Source organism: Trichophyton verrucosum (genome assembly GCF_000151505.1).
Source record: "Trichophyton verrucosum HKI 0517 chromosome Unknown TV-F-b-10a05.M13f1, whole genome shotgun sequence".
In the NCBI taxonomy this organism is placed as follows: domain Eukaryota; kingdom Fungi; phylum Ascomycota; class Eurotiomycetes; order Onygenales; family Arthrodermataceae; genus Trichophyton; species Trichophyton verrucosum.
In genome coordinates, this window is record NW_003315432.1 from 78,124 (window position 1) to 103,867 (window position 25,744).

General features: G+C 48.7%; 6 protein-coding genes across 6 annotated transcripts; 4 read left to right on the top strand and 2 right to left on the bottom strand.

The window, feature by feature from the left end:
• Positions 1 to 181: 181 nt before the first annotated feature.
• TRV_04031 (uncharacterized protein) lies at positions 182 to 2,485 on the top strand (the record flags this gene model as incomplete). Its single annotated transcript, XM_003021808.1, has 1 exon — positions 182 to 2,485. One exon carries the CDS (start codon positions 182 to 184, stop codon positions 2,483 to 2,485), a length of 2,304 nt encoding a protein of 767 aa, XP_003021854.1.
• Positions 2,486 to 2,636: 151 nt separating this feature from the next.
• Positions 2,637 to 3,440, top strand: TRV_04032 (BRCT domain protein; the record flags this gene model as incomplete). The annotated part of the gene is made up of 3 exons (XM_003021809.1): positions 2,637 to 2,726; positions 2,840 to 3,107; positions 3,253 to 3,440. The coding sequence occupies 3 exons, from the start codon at positions 2,637 to 2,639 to the stop codon at positions 3,438 to 3,440; spliced, it is 546 nt and encodes a 181-aa protein (XP_003021855.1).
• A 1,563-nt stretch (positions 3,441 to 5,003) lies between these two features.
• TRV_04033 (uncharacterized protein) lies at positions 5,004 to 8,385 on the bottom strand (the record flags this gene model as incomplete). Its single annotated transcript, XM_003021810.1, has 2 exons — positions 5,004 to 7,959; positions 8,099 to 8,385. 2 exons carry the CDS (start codon positions 8,383 to 8,385, stop codon positions 5,004 to 5,006), a joined length of 3,243 nt encoding a protein of 1,080 aa, XP_003021856.1.
• A 691-nt stretch (positions 8,386 to 9,076) lies between these two features.
• On the top strand, positions 9,077 to 9,991 carry TRV_04034 (uncharacterized protein; the record flags this gene model as incomplete). Its single annotated transcript, XM_003021811.1, has 1 exon — positions 9,077 to 9,991. One exon carries the CDS (start codon positions 9,077 to 9,079, stop codon positions 9,989 to 9,991), a length of 915 nt encoding a protein of 304 aa, XP_003021857.1.
• Positions 9,992 to 10,473: 482 nt separating this feature from the next.
• TRV_04035 (uncharacterized protein) lies at positions 10,474 to 11,561 on the top strand (the record flags this gene model as incomplete). Its single annotated transcript, XM_003021812.1, has 2 exons — positions 10,474 to 10,923; positions 10,983 to 11,561. 2 exons carry the CDS (start codon positions 10,474 to 10,476, stop codon positions 11,559 to 11,561), a joined length of 1,029 nt encoding a protein of 342 aa, XP_003021858.1.
• An 896-nt stretch (positions 11,562 to 12,457) lies between these two features.
• TRV_04036 (uncharacterized protein) lies at positions 12,458 to 15,676 on the bottom strand (the record flags this gene model as incomplete). Its single annotated transcript, XM_003021813.1, has 1 exon — positions 12,458 to 15,676. The coding sequence occupies one exon, from the start codon at positions 15,674 to 15,676 to the stop codon at positions 12,458 to 12,460; it is 3,219 nt and encodes a 1,072-aa protein (XP_003021859.1).
• Positions 15,677 to 25,744: the final 10,068 nt, after the last annotated feature.

Consider the following 25,744-nt stretch of genomic DNA (forward strand, 5'->3'; position numbering starts at 1 on the left):
GAGTCTGGTCTTCTCGCATTCTCGCTTCGCCGTCTATATAAAGGGACGGCGGACGGCGGGAGGACGACAGACAGCGTTCGCTTTCGACAGCAGAGAGAGACCGAGCAGAGACCGAGCAGAGACAGACGCAGCAGAAGCCCGATATAACAGCCGGCAGAAGAGCAGAAAGAGAGCTATCACGATGGCGCTGGTTGACCATTCACCAAACCACCCCACCCCGTCTGGACGGCTGGAGAACGCCTCCAATGTGATCTTGATCGATAACTACGACTCGTTTACATGGAATTTGTACCAGTATCTCGTTCTCGAGGGCGCCACAGTCAGGGTTATCCGCAACGACGCCGCTACGCTGGAGGAGCTGATTGCTGAAAAGCCTACCCAGCTCGTTCTCAGCCCCGGTCCCGGGCACCCCAAGACTGACGCAGGCATCTGCAATGAGGCCATCCAGCATTTTGCCGGCAAGATACCTATCTTTGGAGTGTGCATGGGCCAGCAATGCATTATATCCTCGTTTGGGGGTGAGGTGGATGTCGCAGGAGAGATTCTGCACGGCAAGACCTCTCCATTGAAGCATGACTCAAAGGGCGTATACGCCTCTCTTCCGGCTTCGCTGAACATTACACGCTACCATTCGCTGGCTGGATCGGCCACCACCATCCCAGACTGTCTTGAGATCTCCTCGACTACTGATTTGGGTGATCCTAACCGGCCCGATGTCATCATGGGCGTGAGACACAAGAAGTTCACCGTCGAGGGCGTTCAATTCCACCCAGAGAGCATTCTGACCGAACATGGACGAGCTATGTTCCGAAACTTCCTTCTGACTCGAGGGGGAACTTGGGAAGAGCACGATGCTTCTGCCCCTGGCCCAGCTACCGTTCCATCCACAAACGGCCAATCTAGTGAAATGAAGAAGGGATCTATCCTCGATAAGATCTACGCCCACCGTCAATCTGCAGTTAAAGTGCAAAAGGAGATCCCATCCCAGCGTCCAGAGGATCTTCAGGCTGCGTACGACCTTGGTATTTCTCCCCCACAGATTTCCTTCCCAGATCGTCTCGCCAGGTCTCCCTTCCCACTCTCTCTTATGGCTGAGATTAAGAGGGCTTCCCCTTCCAAGGGCATTATTGCTGCATCTATTTGTGCACCAGCTCAAGCCCGGAAGTACGCCATGGCCGGTGCCAGCGTCATCTCCGTGCTTACAGAACCAGAGTGGTTCAAGGGTAGCCTGGATGACCTACGTGCGGTCCGACAGAGCTTGGAGGGTATACCTAATCGTCCTGCCATTCTACGAAAGGAGTTTGTTTTTGATGAATACCAGATCCTTGAAGCCCGCCTTGCTGGTGCGGATACTGTGCTTTTGATTGTTAAGATGCTTGCAGAGCCTCTGCTCAAGAGACTATTCGATTACTCCCGAAAGCTTGGTATGGAGCCTCTGGTTGAAGTCAATAACCCTGAGGAGATGGAAATTGCAGTTAGACTGGGCTCTAAAGTCATTGGCGTCAACAACCGCAACCTCCAGAGCTTTGAAGTTGATCTAGAGACGACCAGCCGCCTCATGGGACAAGTTCCGGAATCCACCATTGTCTGTGCCCTCAGTGGCATCTCAGGCCCCCAGGATGTTGCACCATATCAGAAAAATGGAGTCAAGGCTGTCCTTGTTGGGGAGGCCCTTATGCGCGCTCAAGACGTTGGCGTGTTTGTATCTAAGCTCTTTGGAACCAAACCTGGGCCCTTTGCCCAGACTCCTGGAGCTCCCTTGGTCAAAATTTGCGGAACGAGATCTGCTACTGCTGCCAAGGCAGCCATTGAAGGTGGTGCTGACCTGATTGGTATTATTCTTGCAGAAGGCCGATCAAGAACTGTGTCCACTGAGACTGCTCTGGAAATTTCGAAGACTGTCAAATCCACACCACGTCCCTCTTCCTTGAAGACCCAACCTCCTGCTTATGGAGACGCATTCCTTGCCTCCAACTACTTTGACCACACTACCGGTCTCCTCAGAAACCCTGACCGGGCCCTTCTGGTTGGAGTATTCCAGAACCAGCCTCTTTCCTATATAGTGGCTCAGCAGCAGAAATTAGACCTTGACGTTATCCAGCTACACGGATCGGAGCCCGTTGAATGGCCGTCGCTCCTCCCTGTACCAGTTATCAAGAAGTTCTCCCCCTCAGATTTGGGAATTTCTCGCCGAGGCTATCACAGCCTTCCCCTCTTGGACTCTGGGGCTGGTGGTACTGGTGAGAGACTTGCCCTAGAACAAGTCAAGGATGTTCTAAAGAAAGACCCTGGACAACGAATTATCCTGGCTGGTGGCCTTGATGATAAAAATGTGACCGATGTTCTCCGCGCCCTTGGCGAGGAAGGAAACAAGGTTGTGGGTGTGGACGTCAGTAGCGGCGTTGAGACTGACGGAGCACAGGATGTTGAAAAGATCAAGGCTTTTATCACTGCTGCCAAAAATATTAGAAATACCACCTTGTGAATTCAAGGTACTGACTGCTTTCTAGATCAGTGATTATTATTTCGGGTGATAGAGGCCATTGTTTTTCTAAGTTGAACCGCTTCGTTTACGTATATGCTTTTTATGATAATGAGATGAGGTTAATGTCATTAGAACCTAGGGGGGAATATATATGATTCGAACTTATTTCCCGCTCCCCAATCCTGCAAGTGATGCCTCTGCTGAGTCCAACGACTTCTCAATCCTCCTTGGTTATCCCCGTGTATGTCACAATCTGCTTCTCTGGCTTGATATATATCTTAAACAATATCCTCGAGAAGCCAATTTAAGTTCTCACAGATACCCTCAACGGAAATACATCGATCAGGTCACTAGCACTCGGCTACCAAATTGTTACCTATCACTTTCACCTCAGTCCCTCTACAACCTATCAAAGCCCAGCTGAAGCTACAAATTATACCCAAAGCCATGGGCCGAACATTCAAGAATATAACCGTGAGCGTGACTGGTGAATTTGGACCCATTTCAGATAAATTCAAGCAATGGGTGGAAGCCAACGGTGGAAGTTTCTCCAGGGAGGTCAACAGCGGAGTCACCCATTTGCTATCTACAAAAGGAGCCTTCAAGGCGAACAACAACGCTGGTACGCTATGCAGATACAAAATTGCATACATTCTAGCTGTTCTCTTGAGCTCAGCTTTCCATGGCATGTCTGTCAAACATCGTATTAATACTAACAATATAAATTGCAGTACGAGCAGCTAAGCGCATTAAGGGGCTAAAAATAGTTTCTTCAGATTGGTTGGAAGACTCTCTTTTGTCAAAATCTCGACGCCCCAAGCGTGAAGGCCCATATCTATGGTCTCAATTGACTAAGAAGGCAAGGAAAACATCGTCTGGTCAGAAAAAAGCGGATAAAGATGTCAATACAAAGCAGATAAATGGTCTATATAAAACCCTCTTTAGAGGACTCTAGGCTGTGTAGCGTCATGGCTAACATTTACTCTCAAATCAGGCAATACAGTGAAAAAGCCTTTGGAACTCGGTGAAATCACTTTTCTTCTAATATCATATGGAGAATTATGTTCTAATGACTGTCGTTTTGGTAGCTGGCCATCATGTATACTCTGACGCAGCTGGGATTCGCTACATGGCAACTATGGTCCGACCAATTGAGGCCTCCAAGGCAAAAGAAAAGCATATCTTGAAGGTATTTAAATATATTAATACCTTTGAATTCAAATTTCTCAAACGCCTGAATCTCTGTTTAATGTCAATATCCTACCTAGCTCTATGAATCGGATAGTACCCCGCATACATACGCCGTCTTTGCAAAATATACCCGCCCAGGAAGAGTCGGGTCAGACTATACAGTTCCTGTCGGGAGTCCTTTACCCACTGCAATAAAGGATTTCAATAAGTTCTTTCGCGCAAAGACAGGCAAGCCGTGGGACAGAAGAGACGGCCCGTCAAAGCCTAGGAAGCCGGATGGTGAAATAGTGCCCCCTTGGGAGGATTGGTTTCAATATACCCCAGAGCCTTCACAAACTTCTACGCTCGCGATTAAGGAGACAGAGACAAATGGATGTTAACTACCAGAGGAATAGTACTGGATCCGGAGGCGCAATACGTTAATGCAAGTAGGACCGGATAGTGTTTCCAAAGCCTGCATCTCATAAGTTTCAATTTGATCATCAATCCCGTCAATTTTGTCGCACGTTTCTCACAATTATTCACGTTCTACTATAGATCATGAAACCCTAAGAAATAATGCAGGATCGGTACTCCCTTACCTTATAAAGTAGTAGGGCCTATATTTACATAGTTATCAAGTTCAGAAGTCTGTGGTAACGTCAATTTGTAAACGAGTGTGGTGAAATGCCGCAGCATTTTCTCCTAATCTATTAAATTTACTATCAATATGAGGCTTTTTCAGATTTTTTTTTTATTCTTTTTCATTCTTTTCTCAAGCATGTTTTCAAAAACTTCTCTCCTTTTCACATTCAGGTGTTAATAATATGTGTTTTTTCATTTTTTGGTTATCACCACCGACGTCCACTCCTGACTTTTGCAGTCCACTTTCATGAACATCCCTAGCAACCGCAGCACGCAAGGTGACTGGCCATTACTATCTACCGGTACCCGATCAACATAGATGAGAAGATATGTCGATGTTGCTAGGCATAACGGAATGCTGCCGAGGTCAAAAGGAATATTGTAGGCGGGGGCATTGCATGGGCATATCTCCTGATATTTCTTCCAATGCGAGGTACAGCAGGGGCGCTGTATAAAGAATTGGACCAGGCGGATTGGGTGGGAAAGGCAAATTTCTCAATGCACCTCGCTGGTTCAAGTATAGTGCAAAGTATTCGCAGCGTTTAGCAATAGAAACACGTGGCAGCCGTGATAAAATGACGGCGGAAAGAAGAACCTATGGCGTAAGAGCTGCAGGTACTGTATGCCTGTGGTACCATAATCACCTATACAGCGTGCAATCTTCTGTATCCCTGCATATGTAGACGGGAGATTAGGGAACAGTTCAGTCATAGTTTCCTCCGACTTGGCTTGCAAACGCGGTAGAGACGCTGCGGGCATCATCATCATCCCCGGAATGCCCTAAGTTCTGGCGTGGGACACGGATTCCAGCTGCACTCCCACCAAAGACACTTCCAGTATCAGTTCCGCCTCGGTATGGCTCAGGACGACCGCTTGATTCAACGTAGCGCTTCAAACGATCAGATTGACTCAGACTGGTTTGCTTCTGGACATCATGGATACTCAGGCCGGAGAGGCTGACTCCACCTTGGCCTACAGTACTTCTTCCATCGACAACACTACCAGTAACATCAGACTCTGTAGCTGCAACGGACTCGCCTGCAACGCTTGGTGCACCCCTCATCCTAGAGCCGTTTGGACGCCTGTTATTGGGGGCAGAAGGCCAGGATTCAGTGAAGTTTTGGAACATATGAGGGTATCCGGAGGGAATAGCCACGCCGCCTAGAGCCGATGAATGTACGGAAGATACATCATCTGGGATATAGCTCACGACGGATCCAGCATCATGATAATCGTGATGATGCCCATTTCTTCCATTTAACATGCTGCTGTCAACATTGGAGGCATGGTTGAACGACATCTGGAAACGCTGAGGGCCTCGGTAGGCTTGCTTTGGCCGGCTAAACTGAATGAGGGAGGTTTGGAGGTTAGACAGTGGTCCCTCTACGAGGCAGTTCTGTTCCTTGAAATGGCGTAGCAAATAGTTCCACAGCGGATGCTTGGAAAGAACTTTCGGATTTCCCAAGATAACCAGGCCATACTTAGCTCTGGTAAGTGCCACGTTCAGACGACGAGGGTCGCTAAGGAAACCGATTCCTTGGTGGTCGTTAGATCGGACGCAGGAAAGAACAATGAAATCCTTTTCACGGCCCTGGAATGCATCGACTGATGCGACTTCGATTTCTTTGTACCACTCCTTTTTGAAAGTACCGGTCAACTGCATAGAGCTGACGACATAACTGCGCTGACCTTCATATGGGGTGATAATACCAATGCCAGATGGTTTAACGCCAGCCTTGAAGAAACGAGTGACAATTTTTTCGACGTTGGCAGCCTCAGTGCGGTTGAGGTATGATGTCCCAGAGGCTGATATTTCCTCATTTCCCAAGTTCGACCAGAACATCATGGGTTTATCTGCGACTGGCCAGGGGAAGTCCACATTCTTGAGCAGACGGTCCTCGCTTGAGACACCGTTCTGGAGAGAACCTTCGTAGAACATATTTGAGGAGAACTGGGATAGACAGGGGTGCATTCGGTACTGAACGTTCAAACGAATAGGGGCACATCCTAGAATAACCAATCGTTCAAAGAGGGATTGGTTCAACCCGGCTTTGGCGGCCTTCTTGTTCATGATGACAGGTCCAAGCTGCTGGTGGTCACCGACAAGGACAGCCTGTTTGCATCCTAGAACAAGCGGGATCATACACTCTGGCTCTGCAGACTGGGTCGACTCATCAATTAGAACCGTGCGGAATTTCGACTTTGCTAGTCGTGGGTCGCCGGCACCAACGCAAGTGCAGCATATAACGTCGGCATTAGTCAAGATCTCCTTCTCAGCAGCACGGGTAAGCTGCTTATATTTCTTTTCATCTTGACTGGAGAGTTCGCCCAACTCAGTCTTTAGCTGGTTAAGTTTAACAAGCTCAATATTGCTGTCGTTGTTGCGAACTTGTTCGTGAAGCGAAAGGTGGCGAACCGGTGATTCAACGTCTTCTCGCGACTTTGCAGTTACACGAACGGTTTTAAGTCCGGTTCTATGAATGCATTCACATAGCTGGTCGACAGCGACGTTCGATGGCGCGCAGACGAGTACCTGGCCTGCATTAACCTTTGCGAGATGGTAGATAATGGTAGCTGATGTAACGGTTTTTCCAGTTCCAGGCGGACCCTGGATCAAGCTCAGGGGCTTCTGTAACACTGCCTTGACGGCGTTAATTTGACTGCTGTTGAGACCGGGGAGGCCAGGAACACTGAATTGCTTTGGCATCTGAGTCTTCATAGGGGCAGCGGCAACCTCGTTTCCAAGCAGGCGATGGAAAATGTAGCCTGACACGCTCATCTCGTCCACGGCGAAGGTCTTCATTGCAAGCTGCATACGATCAAAGGAGGTGGCCTTCCAGACATAATCTGCAGTAAAGTTATGGGATATCTCTGTCGGTACGGACTTGTGGTCTCCCTTTGAACGCAGCTCGATAGTGACTTCATCGGACTGGTTGTTGGGGATTTTGATAACATATCCAACACCCTCCCACTTCGGTCGAAGCTCCCCGGCATACTTGAGACGCATCTCGTCACCGACAGCAAGCTTCACATCGCCAAGCTCCAACTTTGGGAGAACAAAGCTGGCGAGGTGCTTATTGTTCAGACCAAGATCCCATCGAACAGTGAGGCCATCTTGAGACTGAGCCTCCTTTAACTTACGGTCATAGTCGGCTTCGATTTTGACGAGAGGTCCAAATACGTTTTGATATTGGTAGGCGTCATCGTATCTGAGTAAAACTGGAGCGGGTTCATCATCCACGTTCGTTGCTTTCTCCAAGTCCTCTACGGTGGCTGAGGCGTTTTCCTTCCAGAGCTCCTCCAACTTAGCAATCATCTGAGGACTGAGGTGACGAGCTCGAAGCTGCTCTTGATCGGATGGTGCAGAGACAAGCCACGGTAAAAATGAACGGTCTTCCATTAGTGGTTGCCATCGTGAGGTATCCCAGTTCATATCCTTTGAAGAAGGCATGGCTGCGCAAGGTTGGCGGCAAAGGAGCACCACGACGGTATCAGATTTTGCCGGAATGAATCCAAGAAGGAAAACATTCTTGGTTCCGCAGTTATAGCATTCCAATATAGTATCACCAAGTGATGATGCGGGATGGAGCTGAACTTCCTTGTGGCGAGCCCTGACCAGATGGTTCACGATATGCGATGAAGACGTGTTTCCACGAGCACTGCAAAACCACTTGTTGCAGGTTAAGCACTTGACAACACTGCTTGGATTGTGTATGCCACAGTATCTATATCTATTAGCTTTGCTCTACCCTCGAAAAATCGAGTACAGTAAGGGGGTATCGATATATCTGTACTTACCCGCAAGCGTGTGCGGGAAGCTCCTTTTCCTCCTCTGTTTTGCTTGCCTGGGGCTTGCCAGCACCATCAACTGCCACACTGGCCATGCTTTCCAGGTCGTCATCGTCGTCATCATCGAGAGTATCGGAGCCTTCGTCTTCATCGTCATGTCTTCGTTTCTGAGGCCCGCCCGCCATGTTCAACACGCTTTCTTCACCGTCCACCGTAGAGATATCGTCACCGCCAGCATTAATCGTAGCTGCAGAGTCAGAAACCATATGGTTTCCCATCTTGTTAAACGCTTCCATGCTGCCACATATGACTGGGTCTTTCACGATATGTAACTGGGGAAACAGTGGAGAGTGGTCCGATCAATGCGCGCAGCCCGATACAACGGATGAAGCTCTAGAGTATGCTCCAGAGCAGTCTGTAGGTCGTTATTAGTCCACAGTAGCAAAACATTGAGATCTCTGTCGGTTGGGGGAGTAAAAAATACCTGATCGGCTTCTGGGAGAGCCGGACCTAGAGAGGCTGACTTATCGGCCGCCGATATGAGGCAAAGCGCAGCGAAATAGCAGCAGCCCGGCTGTAACAAGAAGCGTAAGAAAAAGAGGGAGAAGAAAAGAGATCTAAGAAGAGAAGAAGAAAGGAAGAAGCAAGAGCTGACATCTGACGGAGTTGCTCGTTCTCCGTCGCCGCCTCTTTTATCCGTTTAACTAACTAACTAGTTGGCGCACGCAGTTAAGTTGGAGTTGGAGTTGAGGAAGAGAAAAAAGCCTATCGTGAAGTTTCTACGGTGACGCAGGAGAGCTACTTGCGCTGAACGCAACAAGAAAGGGGAAAAAAAAAAAAAAAAAAGGCAAAAAAGACATCACGACGTCGAAGTTATTATTTCCCACCCGCAATTCACAGCTGAAGCCGAGCCAGTGACCGGCTGTTATAGAGCAGGAAGAAAGGAATTATGATAGTAAGTTGTCCTCGTGGCCTATTTGCGGGTAGATGCTGACGGAGACGCAGAGACGACAAGCACGCGAGCGCAGAGACTATCTCTACCGCAAAGCTCTGCAGCTCAAAGATGCCTCGATTGCAGAACGGAGAGCGAAGCTAAAGCAGTCTCTGGCATCGGGGAAGCCTCTGGATCCGTCGATTGCGAACGATAGGCGGCTAAGGGAAGATTTCAAGTACGACGAGTCCCTTCCGGTGGGAGATCCAAAGGCCAAGGGAGCAGCGGAGGAGATTGATATCGACGATGAATATGGGGTCACCTCTGGCCTGGTTGATCCTCGGCCGCTCGTTACGACGTCGCGAGACCCTTCCTCTCGTCTGAGTACGTTTGCGAAGGAGATACGGCTGCTCATGCCTACCTCTATACGGCTTAATCGAGGAACGCTAGTGCTTAATGACCTGGTGGCCAGCGCAAGTGCTTCGGCACTCAGCGACATGGTCATTCTACATGAACATCGAGGCACACCCACTGCTATAACGATCTCGCATCTGCCTCATGGACCTACTGCCAGCTTTTCACTGCATAATGTTGTTCTCCGAGCTGATATACCGAATGCCGCGAGGGGGACGGTCTCAGAGAGCTATCCGCACCTAATATTCGAAGGATTCACGACCAAGTTGGGTAAACGAGTTGTCCAGATTCTGTCCCATCTTTTTCCTCCTCGGGAGGCAGGGAAAGTCGGCAGCAGGGTGGTCACTTTCAAAAATATCGAGGACAGCATCGAGGTACGACACCATGTTTTTGTCAAGACAGGTTACCAGGACGTCGAGCTGGCCGAAGTTGGTCCCCGTATGACCATGCGACTTTTTGAGATCAAGGGAGGCACCCTCGAGAAAGGTGCCGGAGGAGACGTTGAATGGGCGCTGACACAGTACACTCGGACGAGCAAGAAGAAGGACTACTTATGAACCATCTTATTTCGTATACTTTCTTCCTTATCTATTTGGCCAAAAAGGAAAACTAGAGGGCGTTTTTTGGGGGCATGTCAAAAGCATATTTTCACCCGGAGTGTTGGGAGTCAGTTGGCGGGTCAAGGCTTATATCGATACCTATGTCCATTTTTATGTGCGAGTCCTACAATAAATTGGTAAAATAAAACCAGCTTCCAAATAAGCGTCAGAATTTTGAAAGTCTTGAATAGAGAATCCAAACAGCAGGAAGCTGCCTGCGGCCAGCTGTCCAATCTAGCTCATGGAAGGGACGAAGCTATGGCGGCTGCTCGACAACAACAACAACAACAATACCTATCTACCTAAAGTGAATCAAAATGGCCTTCCTGGGCATTGTCTTCCTCTTCTGCTCCCTGTCACCATCTCCTCCCTAGACGGCCTAGCAATACCCGCTGTGATCGGTCCCTCCCTACCTGCCCTCCTGGCCTTGGTCGCATGCCATGGGCGACACTAACGGATCTCCCCTGAACAATAATCCATATGACGATGTCCGAGAGGAACTCAATGAAGCAATGCCCCGGGTCTCTCGAGCGGCCCTCGTTCGAGAGACCCTCAGGCTGCATGGGAGGGCTGTTGCGGCGCAGGGAGTCATCTTCACCGGGGTCGCCGTAACGGGCATCGACAGGGTTGGCGCTGGGGTGCCGGAAATCCCGAGGCCTGCAGAAGGCTCACCTGTGCACGCCGGAGAGGTCCACATCCTAAATCCAAACCCCCTTATCAACAACCATTCGAACACGATGCATGACCTTGGGGTTATTCAGAGATCTCGCTCGGTGAACATGTACAATGGTGCCGGTGAAGCTACCGCGTTTGGAGACTTGTTGGATGAGCTGCGAACACCGACAACAAATAAAATCATGGCCATCTTTATTCGGCACTTCTTTTGCGGCGTAAGTTTAACTACCCAGACGCCGTTTTTGAAGCCTTGTCTATTTAGATATACATATAGTTAGTTATATTTGCTGACCAAGGTACGCAGCATTGTCAAGAGTATGTTCGCTCCCTCTCAGCAGCATTCCCGAACCCGGACCAGGATCTTCCAACCGGTTGCAAGATGGTGATCATTGGATGCGGCTCGCATACCCTGATAGATCAGTACAGAGCCGTTACAAGGTGTCCTTTTGCTATCTACTCCGACCCAACCACAGAATTGTTCCGCATCTTTGCCATGAGACGCAATCTCCTGGTTGGTAAGGATGCTCCAAGTTTCTCTGGACGGTCCGATTTTTCCTTGATGTTGTCAGGTATCAAGCAGGGCCTCAAGCGCCTTTTCAAGGGAGACGCTTTCAAAGCAGGTAGCCCAAGACAGAACGGAGGCGAACTCCTATTTGAATTCGAACGAGAACCGCCTCTAAAAACTTCCGGAATATTGGCTATCCGCGTTACCTGGTGCCATATCATGGAGACAACTCGAGATCATGCGCCGATCAACGTCATCAAAAGGGTCCTTGGTATCCCGCTGCCCGGAGAAACCGATCTGACCCAGCCAGCGGCGCTAGCTGCGGCGCCATTAGGGAGTTTGTTATAAAAGTTGACAGAATATTCTTATCATTATCCTCCTCAAAGAAACTGACTATCATTGATGTCTTGTTTCGTGGTAATTCTGCGATTTACTCATTATACACTTGAAGCCCTCTTGCTTCGCTGCTCTCGTTTCTCGCTCTTCGTTCATAGTTAATTACTTAGGCTGTAATAAGATGATAACTTCTTGAATATTCTGACCTACTTTACCACGCATAAAATTTAAGAAATAATTTAATAAATACTAATAATATTTGTATTGACATTGATATATGCATCGACCTATTTAGGTAACCCATATATGAATGATAAAAATAAAGACAGCACCATTCGTTCTAGACCCAGATAATCCATCCATCCCATGTCCCAGAGCAATATTTATGACATCCCATTCAATGCACATTTCCATTTCCATATCAAACAAAAAAAGAAAAAATCAAGCATCAAGACACAAAAAATGGACAACTCAATAAACCTAGGAGGCCGGCTCTCTTCATATCAGATCACATATACCATGCCCCAGCAAATGCTTTAGATGAAATGGTAAAGGGGTCTTCCACATTCCTTGACAAACAAAGTGGTATAAGTAAAACACAAAGGGAAAAAAACAGGAAAGGGGACAAGAGAAAGGTGGAACGGAAAACGGGTCCACTGGAAGAGAAAAGACGGAAAAGTACTCGCTAGTATTCGAACAAAAGAGGTCATCACAGGTCGTTAGTATGTGGAAAGGGAGTACAAAATGTGAATTTAAATCAAGAAGGCGAAGCAACACAACGCAGAAGCAATGGAGCTGAAGGGGTATTAAAAGGAGATAAAACGGCTTTCATGGAGAAAAGATTGGCTAAACTTTGGTTTTATGTGCCAGCAGTAAGTTGGACGGCGTGGTATAGATGAGGGATGATTTCACGACTGTTCGTTTGAGGTAATGTTGGCCTTTGACGAGTCGCGTTCGGTGGATATGGCTCTCTTTAGCACGGACTGGCCGAGCTGTTTGAGGATACCCCTTCGTTCATTCTTAGTTTCCTCAGTATCAAACGGCGGTATGACAGGAGCAAGTTCGCTCTTCGTCACTCGGCAGAATAGCGTGGAGAAAAGGTATTGGTCGCCATTACCATCGTATAGAGGTAGGTAACGGAACCCTTGGGCCAAGCTGCTCAGCTTCGCGGTGAAGGTAGCTAGTTGGGTGCTGTTGTTGCCCACACTTCTGCCATCAGGAGAGTGCCAGACAACCCAGCGCACAAAGACGAGATCCGGGTATTTGGTTTCCAGGGAGAACTTGAACTGGTCGTTGAAGATGGGATTATAAGCGTTTCCTTGCTCAATACCTGTTCTGCGACGGTGAGGGTGGCCGATTCCAGATAGGCCGTTACGATCAGACGTGTCCATTCCACCTTCACCGAATGCGAGGCCCTTAGTCTTGTCGTCAGCGCTGAAAACCTCAATTTCGACGTAGGGATTGATGTTTTCGTCGAGGCCGATTTGCTTCGGTCGAGGCAGTTGCTGGGCGGAGATCACGTCTATGGAAAACCGGACAAGTTTCCTATCGACTTTTGGCTTTAGGCCTGGGCCTTTCCATGAAGGTGGCGGCAATCGTAAGCTTTCTGGTTTGAGAACATATCCGGTGCGGCCAGTCCCAGAGGCAAACATGGCTTGGTTCATTTGCATTCCGACATCATATGTCTGCCAGTTCAAAGCGACCATTTGAACGCTACGACGCCAGAAGATGTTTGGATCGAAATTTGATGATCGAACACGGAAGCCGGAAGGGTATACCCGAGTCAAGAAACGTCTATTATGCGCCTCGAGAAGAGCTTTACTTTCTGAATCTCGACAAATGCCTTCGAATGCTCGTTCGGCGAAGGAATAGACGTGGTTGAAACGTTTGCTTTCGGCAGAGTTGAAACTATGGAATTTATACCCACGGGTATAAACGCCTAGATCTGCAAGATCCTTGACGATTCTGCTCTTTTGGCCTCGTTTCTTCTCTTTCTGGATCGCGGCTGAACTCTGGCCGATGTCGCTTTCTTCAGAGGTGCTGCAGACGCTTGTTGCTGTAAAGGCGCGTCTGCCCAGGGGAGGGGGCACAGGTTCATTAGCTGAGCTGATTGTGGGTGGCGAGGAGAGAGGAGGGAGACTGTGAGGAGGGTCTTCCAGGACGGTCGGGGGCATGAAAGGGGAGCTTGAGCTACGCTTGCGCCCGGAGCTGACGAGTCCTGGTGGTACAGTAGAAGCCGGGCCGGTATCGATTATTTCCTCGGAAGTCTTGACTTTAATAAGAACGCGATGCTTCAGGGCCTCAGGGCTGGGCAGCACAGGCCAGTCATCCCCCAGTGTCTCAAGGACTAATTTCTCCTTGAAGGTATCTTTGATGATGTTAGTCATAGCAAGTTGTTGCTCTGGGTTGCAGTGGACCTCGAGAGAGATGATAAGAGGGTAGTCGGATGACAGGAAGGCATATTTGTTGATGACAGAGATACAATCCGCAAAAAGGACGCTGGTAGTCATCGTTCTCCCATGTGAGACAATTGGGCGACCATCGGCTCCATCCCAGCAATCGACTTCAACACATCGACAGCCCTTTTGAAGCGCAGTGACATACGCTTCTGTACTGGAGAAACCCGCGACTTGTCTTCCCAGAAGATAGGTGTTGTGTGAACTTGAAATGAAGTAGTCGTTGAGTGGGTAATCGAATTTTGGCTCAGGAACATGTGAAGGGTAGATCCCGTTGGAGGACGATATCAGGAACGCAGAGAAGGCATCTAGGCTCATGCGTGTAGGTGCATCATCAGGAAGAGGTGAATCCGACTGGCTCTGCGAACGCAGTCGAGCCTTGCGGACGAACTTTTCAAAAATAGAAACCCAGTAATCCCTGTTCTCTTGGACGTTTTCGCGTTGCGTATACTGGACGAAGTCGAGAAAGTTTGCCAGGGTCATCCCTTGTACGTCATCAGTAACCAGACGATTGTACAGATCTTTAATGTCTCGGCGGTATTTGAGCAGTTGGAAGAATTCCCTGAACTGCGCAAAGTTGACTCGTCCAGTGCCCGTGGTGTCAGCCCGAGCGAAGAGGATGCGTATAGTTTCCTTGGAGCAGTTAATGTGCAGACTGTGACATAAATTTCCGATACCTTCTGCATCAAGACTGTCCTCCTCGATAGCCCTAGGGTCCTGAGAAGCACGTCTAGATATCTCTCGTTGCCAGTGGGCGTTGAGAATGGCCTCGCTCTCCACAGAACCGGTCAAGCCTACCGTGAGGCCGATGCGGTATCGGGCAACGTTTTCCAGGGTCGTGGTCCAGAGCTCGAATATAGCTTCATCGGGTGCGATTAAATGGACGGTCTTGACCGCTCGGTTTTTAGAACCCTCAGAGTTATTGTAGATTATGGTGAACCACCGGTTTTCGAACTCCTCGGGAATGCGATGTTCCTCTCTGTGCATCCGAGCATCCCCTCGTAGTCTTATCTCCTTAATATCATCAATATATACCCGCTTGGACGGGTTTGACAGGTTCCAGAACATCTTCCCGGAGTCAAAATCAAGATAAAAAGTCATCGGTTTCTTCTTCAGCTTGTTTACCTTGGTCAGGGTACAGCCGCGCTGGAGGATGGGGTCAACCTTAGGGGCAACGCCACTGGCAGTACTGGTAATAGACCGTTGGTAATCGCTTTTCACTTTGCTGCTGTCAGGGCCGCACCAAGTCCCGAGGGTATCACATGATTCATCCTCCTCGTAGCTTGAATCTAAAGCGCTATCCCAGGATGCCGAAGTCGTTGACTTGCTATTGTTGCGCCTGAGCATGGTGACAGGGCCGGAGTCTTTGTCGCGTCTATCCTGAGAGTTCGACCGCCGTCGTCGGGAGAGCTTGTTGGCGGCTCCCCTTGATATTCTTCTCATCAGGCCGGGTCCCTTGATATTGCTGGTGGTATTTGTATTATTGCTACTATTGACAATGGTATTGTTGTTGTTATTGTTGACCGTATGGTTGTTGGTATTGGGTGCGGCATTCATAAAGGCAGCATCAGCGGGATACGTCAAGCTTTGATGGAGTGGAATAGAAAGTATTCCTTCGGGGAGGTCAAGAGGGCCTGGGTTATCCAGGGAGGTAGATAAAGGCGAGTTCATTAAGGGCAGACCTGAAAATCCAATGTCTGAAGTTTGAACAGGTCCTATCACCGGACTTGACGAGTTTGACAGATGGCTTCGGTGGACCAGCGTTAAGCTTGACATGTCGCTAGTTAGTGTGCTATAGTTTGCTACCGAGCGGGTAGCAGGATACGAAGAAGACATGAATTCTTGTACCCGAGGGATTCGGTGGAAGGGCGAGGCCGACTTAATAGGAGTGGCCCGAGAGCGGCCGACCAGGGCAGGGGACGGAGGTGCGGAGGCCATCATGGAGGATCACAAATAAGTCTGCCGGTATATGTGGAGCAAATTTTCCGGGGCTATGTGCATAGGAGCACGCTCCCTCTTTCTATTCAGGGAGAATGCTTGTATGATAGAGCAGAGCAAACCAGGGAGAGTATGGCCTGTTAGAGCCGTAGACAGCTGGATTGCGGAAGACTGGGGTGGCTGAAGTTTGGTATTTGTGTGTGTTGGGGAGTATAGTGAAGGGGGTGACGGCAGTAGAGGTAGGAAAGAAATTTGTAATAGCGGGAATGGGCGGGAAGGAGAGAGGGAGAGACGGTGAAATATCAAACGAGTCACCTTAGCTCCCTGGTCTGAGGTGTGTGGTGCATATTGACAAGGAGCTGTATATCTTCGACCAAGTCAAACTCTTCCACGGAACATTGGAGAGCTTTCGACGGGAAGATATATTCGAACAAACAATCAAGCAAAATTAAATATGCTGGCTGTCAACGAAAAGGGAAAGATATATATCTTCCTTCAGCTTCTTGCCGAAGCCCTTTTTTTTCTGTCCTCTCGTTTCTTTTTCCCTGCAAAAAAAAAAAAAGTCCCGGGGCCTCCCGTCCGGGAGAATCAACTAGGTACCCCCAACAGCAGCCTTGTTCAAGCAATGTGCGTCTGCGGTCAGAGCTCCAGGCGCCTAAACGTTTCCTTCAAAATAAGTGGACTTGTTGCTTTTTCCTTTCTTCGTGTTGTTTTTTACCCTTTGGGAATGCGAAAAAAAAAATAAAAAAAAAGAGATCCAGCCAGACAAAGAACAGGGTCCAAGTAAGAGGGGATATATCTCTTGCAGCCGAAGTGGAAAGACAATTCACCTGGCAGGCAGAGGAGGAAAGCTAAGAGTTTTAAGGTGGTCGTGTTTGTAACTATTTCATGGGAAGACCGTTAGACCAGGACGATCACAGTCAAGGGCGAGACCTCTTGCAAGGGGAGGAGTTAAAAAAGAGACAATAATGAAGGTGATATGGGGGTCATTTAATCCGTACCAGGCCTACTTTAGGAATATAGTCGCATGCAGCAACTAGCCTCCCAATTGCTGGCTCGTTTGCTTTGCCCGTTAAGAAGAAAAAGGTCGTACAGGGCGTTGATGATGTTGCAGGACGAGCGAACAGAAACAGTGGAATTGAGGACGGCAACGGTCGAGGGAGATTAAACAAAGTCCGTTCCTCTGTGCTGAACGGCGCGCAAGCCGCTGTATATATGATGAGGAAGTAAACGGAGCCCCCGTCCAGGGTATGAAATGCAAGCCCAGCGCCTGCAGGGTTCAGCTTTTTTTTTTTTTTGTAAGTATCTGCGGGTTTTTTTTTATTTCTTGGATCTCTTTTTTTCACCCTTTGCTATTTTATTTTTGTTATCTTAATTGCAGGGGTCTCTGGCGCAAGGGAGCAGCTGTCGGTGCGGAGGAGCCAGGTTTAGAAGCTCTCCGCCTGTCACTCCGTAACAATTTTGAGATTCTCTTTTTTTTGCAATGCGAACGGAGGTCAGGGCAGCTCTCGGGCAGTACGGAGTAGAGTAAAATCGGTCGCTGTACGGAGTAGTATGCGCTGTGTTTGCTTGGTGAATTTTGGTAGCGAGTATCTGATCGCAGCTGCAGGCAGGGATGGGCGAGGTGGGAGAAGAAGCAAAGCGGGAGAGGGAGGGAACAGGGCTGGCTTTAAAGAGAAGAAAGCGAAGATCCTGCCTGACTATCGGGCTGTATCAAACAATGCCGCAGCAGGAGGTTATTGGGCCAGCGTCAGAAGGGCGAAGCACGAAGACTGAGGTTGTCGAAGGCAGAAGAAGCAGACGAAGTCGACGTCGAGGAGACGGGTCGAGGATGGTTTTTTTTTTTTTATTTTTTATTTTTTCGCCCACGTCACTTTGGCGGTATCGCCGGGTCTTTTTGTTGTATGGCGGTGTAAGCGTATTACGAGGCAGTCGTGTAAGGTTGTATCTTGTATTTCGCTTACCAAGTCACGTTTTTTACACTTTGAATTACATAAAATACATCAACTTTGAACCTTTTTTTACCCCTCGACACGACGAAAAGTACTTCGACCGCGAGCATGGAACGACAGCAAAGAGAGGAGGGCTGGCGAGCAGGCAGCTGGTGCTCGGCAGAGTACGGGGGGGTTGCTGCAAGGCCGAGAGGGCTGTATCTGTACGATGTTGGCCGAAATTGATTAGATATGCTTGTATCCGACGTACTGGCAGGACCTTGGGACTGTTGATGGCCTCGCGTATTTCGGAGGAGCGGTGACCGATGTCCAGCCATTGAGGACACGGTGTGGTGCTCCAGCGGACAGAAGACGGTGGAAGAGAAGAGAGAGAGAGAGAGAGAGATAGACAGGCAGCCAGGCAGATGGGAAAAGTGACGACCCAACGTTGCGCCCCAGGCAGACAGACATTTTGCAGCGTTGAGCCGTCCTCACTGGTGTCACGTCTGGAGACATAGAGGGAGACACCCCTGACCAGGGCCACCGGGCCACAGCGGCAGCCAGCATACAGCCACAAGAGAATCAGTGACGAATGCTGCGGTCGTCAGCAGGCAACAATAGCCCAAACGAAGGGCATCAAGAAAAAACGAGAGAGGCGGCTGCCCCATCTACCGTGGGGTTCGACAGCGGAATGGCAGCTGTGTTCGCATCGCTAGCGTTGAACGAGCCTAGCATCGTCTATCAATTGGCTTTGGCATTTGAATCTGGTCTGGAGAGGGCAAAAAAAAAAAAAAAAAAGGAAAGAGGAATATATCGGCCTTTACGCCTTTTCTTTCCTTTCTTCTTCGTCGAGCGACCTGATGCAGGCTCATCCTTCTCGTCAAGACAAGGTCTGGTCAGTCCAGGTCAAGGCAGCCAGAATGGGAGGTGTCATCTCCAGCTTGACCGACTAGCGCGGGCGTCGTCTCCATGGTTGACTTGACGAGCCCAAGCCCAACACGAGAGAAGGCGAGAAGAGACTCTGCCCGGCCTAGAATTCCGATGGGGACAGGAAAAGGAGATAACTACTAGCTGGAGGAAGAGAGGTCTGTCTGGGTAGCAGTCACGCCACCTCATGCCTTGTCAAGCAAGCATGCTGAAGAATGAGTTGCATAGGCATTGCATGGCGCCGAAAACGACGAAGACGACGACATGTACTCAGTACTCCTCCAGCATGCTGCCTGCGTACATCTCTATACTCCAGGCTACTTCTCGCCGCTGTACTTGCTCTGCCTGCTGGCCCTCGAGGCTTTTGTTACCTGTACCAGCATTGCGTTAAGATAGGTTGGTATGTTCCAGAAAATGACCCGACGTACTGTTACAATACAATACCAGGCTAACCTCTGTGCTCTTTCAGCCCTAATTCCGATGGGCTTTCCTTTCTTACAAACCATCGCCCAAGTGGGAAAAGGGGGCTAATTAGACACTTCGTGGAGTCGTTAATATAATCTCGTTTGGCCAACGAGTTTCACAAAGGACGGGCTATTTTTTGCAAATAATATTAATGAGATAAAAAAAAAGAGGAGAGAGATTATGGATAAGGAGAAAGAGGGAGTCGGCTCACTCCGTATCCACATGTACTCCATCTTTTGCTGCTCCTCTTTCGCAAATCTCCCTCCCTTTCTCTTTCTCCCTATCAGCAGCCTGGTCTCAACAACCACGGCTGTGCCTGTCGTTGGCCCTTCTTTCACTGACCAGGGAGATGAGCAAAAAATAAGTTGATCAAGCATGATGACATCACTGGCGCAGTAGCACATCACTAGAAAAGTGGAGCGCCAAAGAGCCGGGACGGAAAATTGTTCCCATCATTGCCTGCCAGCGACAAGCGGACCAGAAGAGACAAGTTGGCTTTTGCGGACACTATTGGATAGCCGGGGTTGAAGAGAGAACATCTCTTGTTGTGCGTCCATCAGGAAGCCTAAAAAAAAAGTCGGTTGCCCTGAAAAGGGGGGCGAGAGGATGGATGTTACATCCTTTCCGGCCTGATCGGCTCGAAGGCGAAAGGGTGATGGCAATGCAGGAGATAACCCAAGTAACAAGGGGGAGGCAACCCTAACGAACGGACCTGAATCTTCCTGGAGAGGAAAGAAGAGACAGAGCACATCGTATCCATTGGTTATCCTCTGGGTTACTCGGTTTACTTGGTAGACACTGGTTGATCCAGCTTACCCAGCTTTTTATCTTTTTACTCTGGGTTAAAATGTTAATTGTTGGTTAACATGGTATGTATCATCCTTTACGGAGGCCATACCCCGACCTTTCCTGCCCTGCCCTGTCGTGCCTTGTCATGCCTTGCCTTTGTCGGTAGGCAGAGGAGAAGTGGTCACTATATTTTACAGAGTATACGGAGTACGATATTATTACACTTCGCACAGTATCCATAGGGCCGTCGACCTTCCCCTCTGTACTCCGCAAATAGTACATCGATGTGCATCAAAGTAACGTTTCAGATTATCGAGGCTAGCAGAAGATCTCACAGCAGAGTCGCAGCTCACAGCAAGAAACTCTCTCAACGAAAACTGGCACGCTAAGGAGCCTGGCTGTTGACTTGGAATCCTCCTACCCTATCCCCATCGACCTGCTAACCGACCCACCCGCTCAATATATACGTATAATGCAACCAGATATTATTTTAACTATGCGCCAGAAAGAGGAACGACAGCCCCCCCTTCCCCCCTGCTCGTTGCACAGGCGTAAACCAACTGGACCGGATGGCAGAGCCGGTCCGGCCTGGTCAAATACTCCTCCAGGGGCCAGCTAGGCTGAGCGGGTTCTTTTCTGAATAGATGATCAACTAACGAGCCAGGCAGAGGCATCAAAAAGAAGAAAACGCAATATGGAGAAAATTAAGAGTCAAAAAAACGAATCGGGTACCAGAAGAGGATATTAGATTGGGCTGCAGGTCGTTGTTTCGTACATGAATGTCCTCAGTAGCTGAAGGGCTATTTTCATAGCGGCTGCACATCGTACTGCATTACACACACCCACACACACATGTGCAGCTGCATAGCCATTCAACCAGGTCACTAGTTATGGATGTCTAGCAGCATGTAAGTATGATCAGAATGTATGCATGGGTCAGGCATGCCGCCCCGCAGGCAAGGCCAGGGCAGGCAGAAAGGCCCAGCAGCAACCCCGACAAGCCAGGTTGGCTTGCTTCTGATATCAACTAACTCATTCAGCAGCGTATCTCTCACTACTGCAAGGCTTAAAAAAAGGCGTTGGGAGGGTTACTTGTTGCTTGATGGCTGATATGGACGTTTGTGGCTTGCCCATGTCCACCCAGAGACAATCTCGACTGCCTCCTAACGTTCAACGAACCCAACCAGCACTCCATCTCTTCCGCACGAACTAACGAGCTGCTGGCTCCACGGTGGGCGCAAGATCGTTAGTTAACTAGCTAGGGGCCGGGGTTGTCAGAATTATTAATAGTTACCATGTAAGTTCTTCCTTTTTTTTCTCCTTCTGCCTCAACTTGTCTCAGGGTACGAGTAAGCACCAACGAATCTCTTACAGACAGAGTCACTATCACATACCAACCTCGCTTCGCCCTTCACTTGACCCTAAACCACCACCTTCGCCAAGGTTGACGGGTACCCCGTAAAGGAAAAAGGAAGAGGGGGGAAGGAAACCCCGAGAGAGAGCCGAATAGTTAGCTATCTCGTGGGTGTTCTTTTCTTTTTGATCATGTCCGAGAAGATCGCGATCCATCCTCTCGGACATCAGTCACATCCATCACACGGCCAACAGAAAACGGAAAAGTAGCCAACCATGGCTCTGTCCTCTTTTTCCCCCCTCGACTAGCACCATGACAATATTATTTGCATTCTCGACTCGCGAATCTTGACCGCTGGATTGACTCATCAAACTAGTTAATCTCCACTGATTACTCAAATCACCCAAAAGCAAGGCGCAAGGGTGAAAACAGAGTAGAGAAAAGAGATGGATACATACGCTGTGTCAAGTTCTTCTGATCCTACTCTGTGCTTGCTGTGGAACAGTCAAACAAGCCATTGCGGCGTGTGTACTACTAGACCAGGGCAGGCAGCAAACGAGTACGGAGGAAGAAGATAACAAGAAGACAAGCGAGGAGCAGATATTAGTCCAAAGCCCGAGAATCCTGAGCCCACCCGTTCTCACATCCCCCGCTCACCTGCCACCACCTGTGGCGCGCCAACGAGGAATTTGCTACTTTGCTTTCCTCGTTAGAGGCTGTTTTTCATCGTATATGCATACAATCGATGATGAATCCTCTTCCCCCTAGCTTTGAGACTATAAATAAGTCAGTGCTAGGCTGCGATCTTGAGATCTTGAGAAAGCCGAAGACGGAACATCAGGTTGCATAACGAAGGAGTTGGAGGCTGAAGTCGTATTATAATGAGCCAAATATTTTACGTGATTTTATTGGATACAGCCGGAAGGTTTGTCCAATAAAAATGCTCAACCACCAACCGTTGCAAAAGGCAAGGCATCCATGGCACTGATTGGCTCAGTTTGTGAAATTACAGTTAATGGAACTCTAATCACCAGCCCAAAAGGTAGCCGTGACGGTAAAAGTAGATGCAAAATACAACGAACTAACTACCTGTTAGTTGGCGGCTTTGGAAGGATTATTCCGTCATTTCACGAAGGAATGTGATTCTCTTTCTCTTCTTTGCTTTTCTTTATCCCACCTCGAACAACATACCACGCCGGCAGTGTCACGATCAATACAAGAAATATACCCGCACAATCCATCACCAACCAGTCAAAGGCTACGATTGGAGACAAAAACATCATGCCGCAGCTGGGTGAATCTATACGCTTGAACTTATATAAAGAATATCAAAATACAAAAAATACCCTCAGTGAAACTCTTTAGCAGTGGCTCTCCCCCGATGTATATGGTCTTTCAAGATACCCAACAAGCTTGGCAGGTTTGGCTACTAGTTGGAACTACCACGGTGTATGTATGATTAGGACATGTAACAGTTGTCAAAATTCCAACTCCAAGCCTTAGAGAAGTCTTTTACACTCCTCATACCGCCAGTTTCTCCTCTACAAACTTGCTTAATGTTGATTATATAATCAAGATAAATTAGGGTTATTGTTAATCCGCGGACCGTGGGTCCCGCTCGGGCCACAAAAATGTCAATTCGCTTAGTTAAGCTGTTCGTGATTGGTTAGCGAAGATATTTGCGCAAACTCTCCTCTATTTAGAGCTTCGCCAGACAGACAAAACATTCCAATATTCAACTTCCACCCAGGCCTACCTATGTATGATTGAATACCCAGTATTGTCCTCTGACAGTTCCAGACAGGGAGATCACCCCTTTTATATATCCAAGATTTTGGAGGGTGACAAACTGCTCACGGATTTGCTAAGTTGCTATCTGTGTCCCGATTTAAGGGCTCTCTCCGGCTGAGATAACTTTGGGGTTATCAATTAACCTCTGACGCAATTCCAGTGGCTACAAGACCATTGGACACATAAATGCAGCAATTTCTCCAAAGGAGTCATTGTGTAGCCTGTGTTTTGTACCGCCAAAATAAACTCTGCTCAGTCAAGTTACATTTCTAGATTCCGGAGGAGTTATAAAATTGAGTCATACTCCGGGATAATAAAAGCCATTGGTGAATATGTCCCTGACCCAGGAGTGGCTCCGTGCCTTCTAAGAAGAAAAAGCTTGGTCTAGACTCAATTATGTACGGTTCTTGCAAGCCACCATCGGCTTACTTTGAATTTTGCCTTCTTTCATAGACAGAAGAGCAGGTCCGATATTCGGCGATGAAGGAATTAGGGTAGCGCTCCTGTATTGTATCAAAAAAAACATTGTCTGTTCTCTGGGTATCTAATGTTGAGTGAGGAAGGGCCGGTAGGAAATATTGTCCGTATTAGAGTGTGTATATCTAGCTAACAGGCGATCGGGAAGATAATGTAAGATATAAAAAGAGACGTAATAGGGCACCGGCAGAGAGAGGAAAAAATGAATATTGTTACACCCGGGGCTGTATTCAGCCAGAGTTATGTGGTATACACTAGGCTAGAATGACAGGACACGGTATATCATCGTCTCGATTAATTAAAAGTCGACGTAATATAACGGGGGAGACACTTCTCGAGATGCACAGGTATATCTGCCTTTCACGGGATTAGTTGCGGCATACGATAGGTGGCGGAGAGGGCCATCTATGCGAGGACAAGCTGTGGCTGGACAGCAGACGCCATGCCTGTATTCCATTATTTTTACTCCGTACGGAGTACTCTTATTATTGCATTTATTTTTATCCCCATGATCTAACCGAGGCTCCCGCGCAGGAAAGTCGTACATATAAAGTGTGGCTTGCCCTCTGCTCCATGGGATACCGGTATATGCAAGTACCCGGGGCACCCAGTCCACACCCTGGGAAATGTGAAGTGAATACTTAGTAAAGGAATTATATACTCCATCCCTTCAGCTCAGGCCCTGCGGGAGGGAGGAACGGAAGGGAAGGGAAAAGAAAAGAAAATAAGGGGGACAAAGCTGCGCCTCTCACAGACCAGGTAGCTTGCATGGTTAATTTATCGTTATTATTGGACCCCGACAGCGACCATTTGCAGCCTTGCTGTCCGTATACATTCTTCTTGGAGATATTGAAGAGCAACGGGCTGGGGGAGTTGTTGCTTTTCCTACCCCACTAACTAGGGGACCAACATTTAATCATGGGTTTGATCGATCTTCTCTCGACTCCGAAGCACGCTCTTCCGCATTGGGAAACCCGGACATATGGAATAACTTGAGCGAATGGATGGATGGACGGGGGACAATGCGCTCTTCCCCTCTCGTCATGCCATGCGCTTTCTGCTCGCTACATATGTGTAGTTGATCCGTTGCTCATTGCTCTTCCCACTCCAATCAGATACACACGGTAGGGGCGGACGATGACCGTCCGGCGCCTGCGTCACTCCATATAGAGTAATGTCTCCTTCTCCGTGCCCATCACAGCAGCCCACCGCTCTTATCATCGAGTCGCTGCCTGTCCATCACACCGTTATCCCATGATGTGATGTGATCGCAAACGATAGACAGATCCCAACGGCTAATACCGGCAACTTTCCACAGCCTCTACTCTCCTCTTCTCAGCTCAGCTCGTGCTGGAGAGGAGAAGAGGAGGGAGTAGCGCGATCATGCATGAGGCAGCAGATAATCGATATGCAAGATGGCCTCGCGTGATACAGCTTTTGTATTCGTGGTGCATCAAGAGAGGTCGAAGCTCGAGGAGCAAAGCATCGCAAAAGCCAAACGGAAAAGCAAAAAAGGAAAGAGCGAAAAAAGACGGCCAAAAATAAAACGCCAGAGGATAACTTACTAGTGGTATGGTAGTTCTGGCGCTTGGCGGTATCGTACGGCCCAGTATCTGTACCTGTTTTGCCGAATACGCCGGGCGTAAAGTAAGGAAAATACCGAAAAATAAGGAGACAGCGGAGGAAAAAAAGGCAGCGGAAGGCCCCATCCTTCGCATCCTCTTCGACAGCCACGGCGATGCAGATGCTCTCTGTCTCTGTGTCTGTCTGTCTGTCTGTCTGTAATGATACATATGCCCAGGGCTGCTGGGAATGGCAGCTGTCAAATGCACCTGCGCCCGCCAGCCAGCCACGGGCAGCGCAAGTATACACAGCGAGAACAGGTAACTATTGGATACCTGCTACACCAGCCACAGCGAGGTGTTACTTGCGTGCAGGTACCCAGCTGGATGGAAACTACTCAGAGCCTTGCAGATGGCGCAACTCTAACATGCCTTGATTGATCAGGTCAAGGCAGGTTTTCCTCCACTGGCATTTTCATGAGACAAGTCTTTTTTTGATTTCCTC